This window comes from Urocitellus parryii, chromosome 6 (genome assembly GCF_045843805.1).
Source record: "Urocitellus parryii isolate mUroPar1 chromosome 6, mUroPar1.hap1, whole genome shotgun sequence".
Classification (NCBI taxonomy): domain Eukaryota; kingdom Metazoa; phylum Chordata; class Mammalia; order Rodentia; family Sciuridae; genus Urocitellus; species Urocitellus parryii.
The window spans coordinates 119264174-119276935 of NC_135536.1; the positions used below are offsets into that span (position 1 = coordinate 119264174).

Below are 12762 nucleotides of genomic sequence, written 5' to 3' on the forward strand. Positions count from 1 at the left end.
AAATCTGATAGTAGTGTAAAATGGAATCATCTGAGATTAAAATGCAAATTCTGATTCATTAGGTCTGGAGTTGGGTCTAAGGTAACTGCATTTCTAACAAATTCCCAGGTGAGGCTGGTATTGCTTACCTGAAACCCACATTTTAAGTAGCAAAGGAAACAGAGGCTATATTAGAGTGGGTGAGACTACACATCATGGAGATTAGTTAATAGCCTATCACATTTATCCAGGCAAAAGAGAGTGAGTATCTGATAATGGCAAGAATGGGTTGCAATGAAATGTAATAAAATAAAAATTACAAGATAAAATTGATACAACTAACTTAGGGAGTTTAGTAAGGATTGGAGTTAGTAGGAGGAGGAGAGATGTCAAAGATGATCAGAAGGTTGACATTTAGCTGTCTAGGTAGATGGTGATGACATTAGCTGTAATGTAAGATAAAGAAAGGGTGAGAGGTGGCTTGGGATGTGGAGGAGGACTGGGTAGAGGAGAGAAGTTACTTGGAGTTGAGAAATGGGGTAGCGAGAGGAGGATTCGTTTTGAATGCTTTGAATTCAAAGAGTCTGTGAAATAACTAAAATTTCAAGGGGTGTTGGAAGAGGAGGAACTCATAAATAACTAAAAAATATTAGAGAGATTGGTTGGTAACAGGATGAGCAGTGTCAAAGTCATTTCCAGGTGTTGCAGATGTAGCTATTTGGTAGACCACTTGGCCTAGGAAATTCAAGGCCACAGGTTGGATCTCTAGCAATGCAAATACACACACACAACACACACAAACACACACAATTTCCAAGAGAGGAAGGTCATATCATTGCCGCAGAGATGGCAAGCCAAAAAGAGTGCATAGTTCTAATTAAGAGGCTCACTTTCTAAGTTGCTGATTGGCTAAAGGGATATTATGAAGCCTCCAAATTAGCTCATCTCTTAATCTTTTAATTTAAGGAAAAGTTTAAGAAGGAGCCAGTTTTTTCAAGTCATTCATAATGTTAAGCCTTCTAGTGCCTTTTTCATTCAGATTATTTTTTCCTTTTCCCCCCACAGATTGATCATACTTAGAAGAGCTGCTGTAATAACATAGGGGAGGTGAAAACTAACAGATGAAAGTTTTGCCATGCACTGAAAGAAAAGCATTGTCTGTGAAGTTCTATTTTTAAAAATGTCTGCTTGTAACACCTTCACTGAACACGTTTGGAAGCCTGGTGAATGCAAGAATTGCTTTAAACCTAAAAGCTTACACCAACTCCCTCCAGACTCTGAGAAGGCATCCACCACCCATGGCAATGTGAAAACTAATGCCAATCACAGTAATAACCACCGTGTCAGGAACACCGGAAATTTCCGGCCTCCTGTGGCTAAAAAACCCACTATAGCTGTGAAGCCCACTATGATGGTGGCAGATGGGCAAAGTGTATGTGCTGAGCTTAGCATCCAAGAACAATGTGAGAACAAACCTGTCATTGTAGGGTGGAACCGAAACAGGACTGCCTTGAGTCAGAAACCACTTAACAATAATAATGAAGATGATATTGAAGGATTTAGCCATGTTCCTAAGCCTTATAGCAACAATGATAGTGCAAAGAAGATATCAAATAACAATAATGGGCTAACTGAAGTGTTAAAAGAGATAGCAGGTTTGGACACCAACCCTCAGATAAGAGGAAATGAAACAAACTCCAGAGAAACATTCTTAGGAAGAATAAATGATTGCTACAAACGATCATTGGAAAGAAAGCTTCCTCCAAGTTGCATGATTGGTGGCATCAAGGATACTCAGGGCAAACATGTTAGTTTGAGTGGGAGCACAGAAGTAATCAGTAATGAAGGGGGACGGTTCTGCTACCCAGAGTTCTCTAGTGGTGAGGAGAGTGAGGAAGATGTACTTTTCAATAACTTGGAAGAAGAACATGAGAGCTGGGATGAGAGCGATGAAGAGCTACTGGCCATGGAGATTCGCATGAGGGGTCAACCTCGCTTTGCTAACTTTAGAGCAAACACTTTGTCTCCTGTTCGATTCTTTGTGGACAAAAAATGGAATACCATCCCCCTACGAAATAAGTCACTCCAGAGAATCTGTGCTGTAGACTATGATGACAGCTATGATGAAATCCTGAACGGTTATGAAGACAATTCTGTGGTCTCCTTTGGACAAGGAAGCATTCAGAGCATGGTGTCATCTGACTCCACATCACCAGATTCTTCTTTAACAGAAGAATCACATTCTGAGACAGCCAGTAGTTTATCCCAGAAGATTTGTAATGGGGGGATGTCTCCTAATAACCCAGGAGAGTCTAAGGACATGAAGGAAATTGAAGCCAATAATGAAAGCCTTCCTGGTAATAATCTGGAGAAGGAATCATTACAAGCTTCCAAAAGCCCAGTTAAAGTTCCAGAGACACACAAAGCAGTCCTTGCTCTCCGATTAGAAGAGAAGGATGGCAAGATTGCTGTGCAAACTGAGAAGCAAGAAAGTAAAGCCTCTACAGATATTGCTGGACAAGCAGTAACCATAAACCTCGTCCCTGTAGAGGAGCAAGCAAAGCCCTACCGAGTTGTAAATCTGGAACAGCCATTGTGCAAGCCATATACTGTCGTGGATGTGTCAGCAGCCATGGCCAGTGAGCACCTTGAGGGCCCTGTTAATAGCCCCAAGACAAAAATCTCATCTTCTACTCCAAACTCCCCAGTATCTTCACCTGCATTGACACCAGGACAGATAAATGCCCATTTCCAAAAATCCAGTGCAATCCGATACCAGGAAGTGTGGACTTCCAGCACCAGTCCACGACAAAAGATCCCTAAAGTTGAATTAATTACTGGTGGAACTGGACCAAATATCCTGCCAAGGAAAAATTGTCACAAATCCGCACCTACTTCACCCACAGCTACAAACATTTCCTCTAAAACCATCCCTGTTAAGTCACCTAATTTGTCTGAAATAAAATTTAATAGTTACAACAATGCTGGTATGCCACCTTTTCCAATTATCATTCATGATGAGCCAACGTATGCTCGGAGTTCCAAAAATGCTATTAAAGTTCCCATTGTTATTAATCCAAATGCATATGACAATCTAGCCATATACAAAAGTTTTTTGGGAACAAGTGGAGAACTCTCAGTGAAGGAAAAAACCACAAGTGTAATAAGCCATACTTATGAAGAAATAGAAAGTGAAAACAAAGTGTCTGATGCCACTAGCAAACCCACTGAATGTCCCCAAGCCAAAGGGTTTTCAAACAGCACAGAGCGTAAAAAGGGCTCCGTGGCTCAGAAGGTTCAGGAGTTTAACAACTGTCTCAACAGAGGTCAGTCTTCCCCACAGAGAAGTTATAGTTCCAGTCACAGCTCCCCAGCAAAAATCCAGAGAACCACTCAAGAGCCTGTGACCAAAACAGAAGGCACACAGGAGCCTCAACTTGTGGACAACAGTGGCAGCAGCAGGGAGAAAGCAAGCATAGTGCTTTCTCAGATTGTGGCTGCTATCCAGCCCCCCCAGTCTCCTCCAGAAACACCTCAGTCTGGCCCTAAGGCCTGCAGTGTGGAAGAGCTTTACGCCATTCCTCCAGATGCTGATGCTGTGAAGAGTCCACCTAAGGGTACACCAGTTCGACCCAAGTCACTCTTCACATCTCAACTTAGTGGTGAGGCTGAAGCACCTTCAACCACAGAAAGTCCTACCAATAAAGTACAGAAAGACCCATTCTCAAAGCCAGTTGCCTCCCCTCCTTCCAAATTAGTGAGCAACCCCCAAAGTGAGCCACCACCTCCCTTTCCCCCGCCTCGCTCTACTTCTTCCCCGTACCATGCAAGTAACCTTTTACAGAGGCATTTTACCAACTGGGCCAAACCAACCAGCCCTACCAGATCAACGGAAGCTGAATCAGTTTTGCACTCTGAAGGCAGCAGGCGGGCAGCTGATGCAAAGCCTAAACGTTGGATCTCATTTAAAAGCTTCTTCCGCCGTAGGAAAACAGATGAGGAAGATGACAAAGAGAAAGAACGAGAGAAAGGGAAACTGGTGGGCCTGGATGGCACAGTCATCCACATGCTGCCTCCTCCTCCAGTTCAGCGCCATCACTGGTTTACAGAGGCAAAAGGAGAGTCCAGTGAGAAGCCAGCCATTGTCTTCATGTATAGATGTGACCCTGCCCAGGACCAGCTCAATGTGGATCAGAGTAAGGCCAGGGCTGACCAGTCAGCAATCACCAAAAAGGGTAGAACAGAGGATGCATTACTGCGGGACTCAGAAAAGAAGAAGAGTAGTCATTCTTCTCCATCACAGATTCCTGAGAAAGTTCACAGGTATGTAAAATAGACTGGCAGAATATGGGAAATTTTTTAACACATTTTCAGGCGTTATGTTTTTTATCTTTTAAGATTGCATAAGAGCCATTCCTGTTTGTAAGTAGCACTCTGAGGCCATCATGCATCTTTATAACTGCATTCCAAGATTAGAATATTATTGAAGTGATCTTATTGCACTGAATAAGGTTTATGGCCCTGGATCTCTAGCTAAAATAGCCTGCTGCATTCTAGTGAATACAGAGGGACTTTAACAGAAAAGAACAAACCCACAGCACCATAACAGAAATAAAGAATAGATCGTTCTGAATTGCTGTGATAGTGTGAGGAAAAAACAGAGTCAAATGAATGCTCTTTCCCTCACTGTAAATGGAATAAAACTGCATATACAGTTCAGTTTGGCTTTCACCAAGGCATTATCTCTATACATATTACTTTATTTTAAGGGAATCTTTGGGTTTTTTATTGCTGCCTCTTTCTGTCCTCCTTTCAAGTGTTTTGGAAAAATGGGGAGCAGGGACGAGCAGTTTATAGATATTTAACTTGGAGGAGAAATATGAGTAGGTTATCGAGGTTGAGATCCTTATGGTATGATCCTCAATTCAGCTAGGCAGATTGTATGCTCATGAGATCTCTAGGCACTAATTTATTTTATTACCTTAATAATTTGTCATTGATCTCCTACTCTGTGTGTGACATGTCCCAAATATTTTTCTCAAATCCTATAAAATTCCATAAGAATTCTATAAGAACCCTGTAACTGGTTCTTCATATAAGGAAACTAAAAATCTTAACTAAAAGTTAAGAACTGGCCAGAGTTGCAAAGCTAGAACTTGTCAGAGCTGAAATTCAAACCCTGATCTATGTCACTCTCAAGATTATATCCTTTCTAAAGCGTTGCATTATTAATGAACACAAGATCAAATAAAGGGCTGAGGATATAGATCAGTGGTAGAGTGATCGCCTAGCTTTCATGAAGTCCTGGGTTCCATTGTCGGCACACCACCACCACCACACACATGCACAAAACCAAACAAAATTTTCCTGTTTGGGCTTGTGATGATTCACATAAACATTTATATTCAGGAGGTTTTTCTTTCTCATTTGTATTAGAAACAAAATTAATTAACTGCCAATAAAAAAAGGAGGTTTATTCCAGGTTTTTGACAAATACGGATATGCCCTGAGTCTTTCATTCTTCTGAGTCCTTCTCCCTACTTACGTAGAGACAGATAGTAAACCTTCTCTACCTGACCAGACCTTCTCTCTGGCAAAGACATGAACCTCTGATTATTGGGGCAAATTCTCTTACCAGTTTTTCTTTAGAAAAGCATAAATAAAAATGAAGTGAACAGTTAATATCTTTACTTTTCCTAACAAAATGCTCGGGTGTTTATATGTATTCTTCATTAAAATTAGCCTTTTACATTCCTTCAAATAGTTATTAAAATGGTAGCAAGTCTCTGTTTTCCTTAAATCCATGTAATAACAAAGTAACTAGAATAGTGGTAGTATATTCCTGAAATGAATAATTTTGTCATCAGTAGTGGAAAATCGTATTCAATTTTTACATACTTAGTGATAGAATGTTTTAAGCCAGTAGCAATAAAATTCATGTATTGCAGATTACTGTTTTGTTTAGAAAAGAAGCAATTTAAAAGCAGTTGGTTAGAGTTACCTAGGAGGGAATGGTAGATAGGTCTTGCAGATCAATAAACAGCTTTACTCCTAATTAAGTACTGCTGTGGTGGATGTGTTCACACCTTGGGAGGCAGAGCCAAGGAATGATAGAACATTGGCCTCTCTTGTGAGGATGTGATCTCTCCTTGGTCTGCATTCCACTATATGTGGGCTTGAAGGCAGCCCAGACTCTGGGCATGGCAGACCCCTTACTATACAGCTTATGTTGTCACTGATTGTATTATATAATGACCAGTCATGTCTTCCAAAATTTATCAGCTCTTTATAGTTCACATAATGGATCCAAATGGCACAATTGAGTTGCCTCTTGATGCTCAAATTTGACCATGTTCCATAATTATCCGGAGGGCTGTTGAAACACAGATTGCTGAGCCCCACCCCCAGAGTTTCTGAGGCAGAGGTCTGGAGTGAGTCCTGATACTTTGTACTTCCACAGGTTCCTGGGTAAGGCTGATCTGTTTTCCTTGGGCCACATTTTATTACCACTGGTCTCACCACCATTCTAAAGATAACATTGCTGTAGTCTTAAGTGAAGCCATGATTGAAATATTAAGCTGTTCTTAGGGGCACACTGAAAATTTCTCATTTCATAATGTCCAGAGTAAGAAGAAAAAGAAGTATTCAATAGGCTATTTTTAACATTATGAAAAGCTTAATACATGATATGCATATTGAAAAATATACATCATTTGCTTTTTAAATAATTACCTCATTTGCTTGGATATGCCATTGGTATTCACTTGAAGCAACTTTGAGAGGAAAAACATTACAATCAAATGTCAACATTTGTGTTTCTGGCTTGATGGCAGTGTGATCATTAAATTACCATCACACGGCTGGGAACACAGTGCTGAAAGAAATGAAAATATGTTTTTTCTATAAGTAAATGAAGATTCCAAATCTAAACTGTCATAAGGAATGAAGAATGAAAAACTACTGTGCTGAGGGCCAGACCCCAGCCTCTGAAAGATGAAAAACTTTATAGAGCCTTTTATTATAGAATTAGATTATTTCTAATTTTATTTATTAGACTGTTCAGAAAATATAAATTGAGTATGTGCCTGGAACAAATAGGGGAAAGGACACTGCTGAAATAATGGATTTGGATTTGACTTTAGTCTCAACTATCTATCTGGTCCTTCACTAAACAGAATTATAATGATATCTATCACATAGAATTAATTTGAAGATTTCATGAGAACACATACAATAGGCTTAACACAAGGTCTGGCACATATTGGATGCTTTAAGAGTAGCAGCTCCTCTGCCCTCTGTGCAAGAAATGTTAAATGTACAGAGTGGTATAATACAAAGGGATTAAATCAGCTTAGAACAGACTTCTTAGAAATGAATTTGAAATAGGATTTTGCCAGCTGGTTGGGAAAGATATTACAGGCACAAGGAACAGTATATGCAAAGTCACAGCAATGAGAACGCAAATAGAAATAGAACATGTGAATAGAAAAGCATAATGGATAATCTAGAAGATCAAAAACAAGCTAAACTCATGGAAGGAGAGCCAGTGTGGGGTTGGTGAACGGTGGAAAAGGAGGAGGGTACAAGGTTTCAGTGATATATTGCACAACTTGGTAACCATAGTTAATGTAATGTATACTTCAAAATTGCTGAAAGAATTTATTTTAAACCTTTTCACCACAAAAGAATAAGATGATGAGGTAATGGATATACTAATCAGTTTTGCTTAATCTTTCTACAATGCAAATATATATATATATATAAAACATTGCAATCTATAAGTATATATAATCATTATTTATCAAAAAAACATTTAAAAAATAGTCCAGTGGTTCTTAAAGTATTGTCCGTGTAAGGTCAAACAATGACCATACAAAATTCTCTATTTCGTAATAATTCTGCCAAAGTTGGGGTCTTGAATGTCACTGAAAGGCCCATTTTGTTAAAGGCTGAGTTATCAGCCTGTTGTCCTGTTGGGAGATGGTGGAAACTTCAGGAGGTGGGGCCTAGTAGAAGGAAGTTAGGTCACTGAAGGTGTGTCCTTGGAGGGAATATTGGGACCCAGCACCCTCCCCTCCCTCCCTCCCTCTCTCTCTCTCTCTCTCTCTCTCTCTCTCTCTCTCTCTCTCTCTCTCTCTCTCCTTCCTGGCCACCATGGTAGAAGTTTCCTTTGCTACCTACTACCTGCCATAATGTACTCCCTCACTACAGGCCCAAAGGCAGTGGTGCCAAGTGACCATGGACTGAAAACTTGTGACCAAAAGAAACCTTTCCTCCTTTTAAGTTGATTATCTCAGGTATTTTGTCACAGTGACAAAAAGCTAATTAACCCAAATATTAAGACCTTTGCTTTTTCATTGTGTTGACATTTGCACTGATAGTGCAAAAACAGTTGTAGGTAAAATGACTTACACCTTAAAATAAATCAAAGCTATCACATGATACTGTATTAGGAGTAGAAGGGGAAAAAAGTTTCATTTAAGAATGCCCTTGATGAAGTAGTAAATTTTATTAAATCTCAACCTTTGAGTACGTTTTTAAAATTCTTCATGATTAAACAGGAAGTAGATATAGAGTACTTCAGCTGCATACACACAAAAATCACTTGTGAAATAGTTGGCATTGCAAAGGTTGAGTTAGGAAGCTTAACTAGCACTCTCTTTCATAGACCACCTTGAAGGAACAACTAGCAGATCAACTCATTATTCAAATGAGTCCTGGCAGATATTTTCTTAAAAGTGAGCATAGTGAGCCTATTACTTTTAAAACTTATATTTGACCCTGTGACCATGACAGCTTCCTAATACTTAAGTATTTTTCCCATGAAATTTTTGGTGGAATTAGCAAGAGGTTTTTAAAATATTATTTAATGTCATGTGTCCACATTTGGAGGATATGCATAACTCAATAAACTATAATTTCCAAATGACCCCCTACATAATAATACAAAATTATACATGAGTAAGGATCCATTCAGACTGCAAAGCGAGGCCAGTGGATTTTAATGTAACTAAATACAAAAAGTTCATTGCTACGGTTTCAGATCTACATGGCAGCTAACCTTTAAGAAATTACCACTCGTCAAGATCAGGTGCAGTAGCAAAGAATATCCACAGTTATCTAAAAGGCTATTAAAAATACTCCTCGTTTCCCACCTATAAATCTGGATGAGAACAGATTTTTTTGCATATTCTTTAATTGAAGCAGTATATCCATCACAGATTAAATGCAGAAGAAAATATGAGAATTTGGCTTTCTTCTATTAAGTCACAGATGTTAAAGAGATCTGAAAATGTTTTAAAGGTTTTTTGTTTGTTTGTTTTAGTTTTTTGTTTTTTGGTTCTGGGGATTGAACCCAGAGCCTTGTACATGCAAGGTAAGCACTCTACCAACTGAGCTATATCCCCAGTCCCAGTAAGGTTTTTTTTTTTTTTTTTTAATGAATTAACTTTGTAAATTTCCTCAGTTTATATTTCTCATTAACATCAATAGGTACAACCCATACAAACTAGCACTTATGGTTCTTTATTTTTAAGAGCTTTGCACCCTGAAACCAAAAAGTTTAATAACTGCTAGGACAGGCTGTCTAGAGCCCTGGATGATATGTTGAAATGTTAGGCCTTTATCTTTTAGATTTTATGGAGGAAACAGTTTTTAGGTAGGAAAGTACCTTTTTTTTTTAAAATAAACTCTTTTTTAGCAGTAGTACTAAGTGGACTAGAGGGTGGGATCCCTTTGTTCAATTTTTGGTTCAGGAACATATCCTTATGCATCATTTCTTTGTTTCTGTTTTTTTCCCCTTTATGCATCATTTCTATCAAGCTAGTTTGCATCAAGGGAAGTTAATCTGATGGTTACTCTGGTCTATGACCAACTGGGAATTTCTCAACTATCATTTTTAGAATGATACCTTCTTCCCATCTCTACAACTCTTTGGTGTCCATAACATGGGGAATAATATTGCACAGTAGGAAAAAATGCAAGCACTACAGTCAGAGATTTAAATTCTGAGTTTACCACTGAGTAGCTGACTTTTAACTTGACTTCCATAAGGCATCTAGCACAATATCTAGCAATAGGGGTTGGCTTCTTTACAAAATTATGCTTTCGGAACCAGAACTTAAGATTATCCTTATTCAATGTATTGCCCTCTACGATCAATTCTGAAAACCATCACGTGCTCTTTCTGAAGTATAAATCCAGTCATACCTCCACACCGTAGAAGACCCCTACAGATGTGACATCTTCCTGTTTAATCTTACCTTCTTGCTCATGAACCTCCAGTTATTCTGGCATCTTTTCCTTCTGAATGCCTTATATATGCCTTTTATATAATGTTGACCTTGGAATCAATGCTATAGGGTTACCTTTTAATACAGACCATCTTAAAATGGATCACTTTATGTTTATTGTAAACATTTTGTGATAGAAAATTTCAAACATTTACGAAAGTAAATAGATGAATATAAAGTACCATTTACAAAAGAATCATACTTTAATACTTACCAACTTATGGGCAATCTTGTTTTATCTGTATCCCAACCACTTTCCCCATTGTTTTAAGTGAATTCTAGACATTGTTTCATTTGCAAATATTTCAGTATGTAGCTCTAAAAGATAAGCTTTTTCAAAAAAAATCATAACCATATACTAAAAAGGGTTCTTTAAATCTTAATGGCTAACCTCTAGCTAAGCACCATAGAGTATCAAAAGTTTAAATACTTATACATTTTGACTCCTAAATTTAAATCTCCATCCTCATTCTCTTCTTTGCAACTTAAATGTGAAACTTATCACTTGATATCTGTACTTAAAATGAGCATTTCAAATGAAACATGTCTAAGACAGAGCTTAATCCTTCTCTACATCTCTGTTCCATCCTGTCTTCCCTTCTTGGCAAATGACCCATGATGATCCATCCTTTTGCTCATGCTAGAAAATCAAGAGTTATCCTTGATTCTTTTCTTCCCATCTTCCCGACATCCAAAATATCAAGCCCTGTTTATTGGATGTCCAAAATATATCCCACATCTGTCTACTTCTCTCCATCTCTGCTTCTATCACCCTGGTTCATGCTTCATCTTTCACCGGGTTTACTAAAGTATTTTCCTAATCCCTTTGCCTAATCTCTTGCCCCCTTATCTCTTTAGAATATCCACCGAGCAAATCCCATTGTTTCACCACTGTGAAAGAAGTCTCTATATAATAGGATGTCTACCTACCAGTTTAACTTATCTACTCCTTCCTTGCTCATGAATTTCTCAAAATACTAGCTTGCTTTCTGTTCCTCAGACATGCCAAATATAACCATTCTTTAGGCCATTTTTATAAGCTGTTCTCTTTGTTTGGAATGTTTCCTTCAGATCTTTGCATGGTTGGTTCCTTGTCATTCAGTCTTCAATTTAAATGTCACCTCCTCAGAAAATTATTCACTGACCGTCCAATCTAAAAATAACTCCCTCATCCTGTCACTGTCACATAATCCTTTATATTATTTTAGATTTATCCACATCTTCATAATTTTCAAAACTACTTCTTCATTTCATTCTTTTCTTTCCTTCTTCCAGTAATTACAATTATTTATTTGCATATTAATTTAATTTTCAGACATAATTTCTGTATCCAAATTATGATGTTGGATGTTAGAATATTGTGAAACACAAGTTGCCCAGTTTAGGCACTTAGTTTCACCCTTATAGAAATAATGTTTCACAATTAATAGGCAAAATCTTTTACCAAACACATACATATACTTAAAATTTTAGTTCAAACAAAATTCTTTTCTGATGAGAAAAAAAAATCTAATCTAGTGATTAAGATAATAACATTCTAGCCAAAGTAGAGAATACCGTTTGTCACCTGAATGGCATCTTGGTCTTCAGATGACCTTTCTAACTCTACCTCCTCTGAACATCATGCTCATACTATCATGTACTCTGGGATTCCATGTAAATCAGATTCCTTTAAGATTCTCAGAACCATCTCAGGAATTCTGTCCAAATTCCAACCAGTTTCTGATTTGGACAGGTAGGTTGGATTTGGCATACCTTTGCTCCCTTTGGAATGCATAACTGTATAAACTTTCCTTTACACCTCCAAGGCCTTCTTGATCTTCTCAGAGACTTAAGGCTAAACTGAGTCTCAGTAATCCAGGAATCAGCCCTGGGAGCATTTTAATTTACTCCAGAGTTCAAGGGTACAGACCCAGAGTTGGCTAACTATAGTTGGTTGGCTAAATCCAAATTGATATCTGTTTTTATAAATGATAAAGTATTGGAAAATAACCACACTCATCTTTCATATGTTGTTTGTGACTGTTTTGCATTATAATGATAAAGGTAGAGTAGTTGCAATATAGGCCATACATCCCACAAAGAATGTTTACCTCTACAAAAAAAGTTTGCTGACCCTTGGACTAAGCTCTAATGTCAGATTTGTCTGTGCTTGTCAGCTATGCTAGCAGTCTATAGACATTCCAGCCAAACTCTAGAAAGATTTGGAACTCACTGAAGTAACTGGAGCCTGGTCTCATAATACACATGTGTATATACATAATATACACAGAGTATGGAAAAAATCTAAACACTCATTAGACCATGGTAAAATGTGCTTTCTTTCTCTCTAGAAAATTCAATTGGAAGTTTTGTTTTAAAATTATGCTCCACTTGTTATTGTGTTATTTCTACTTCTTACTAAGAGAATGCTATCAAAGTCATCTCTTCAAATTTAGGACAAATGTGGCCCCTAAAGATCAAATTCCTCCTTCTCATAAAGGAAAAATAA

General features: G+C 38.0%; 1 protein-coding gene across 1 annotated transcript in view; it reads left to right on the forward strand.

Moving 5' to 3' along the window:
* The window catches only part of Peak1 (pseudopodium enriched atypical kinase 1), a 300160-nt gene that overhangs the window by 215820 nt on the left and 71578 nt on the right, over positions 1-12762 (forward strand). Inside the window, exon 7 of the mRNA XM_077799587.1 lies at positions 1045-4302. Within this exon, the coding sequence (XP_077655713.1) occupies positions 1160-4302 (3143 nt within the window). The 5' untranslated portion in view covers positions 1045-1159. The remainder of the gene's footprint in view (positions 1-1044; positions 4303-12762) is intronic.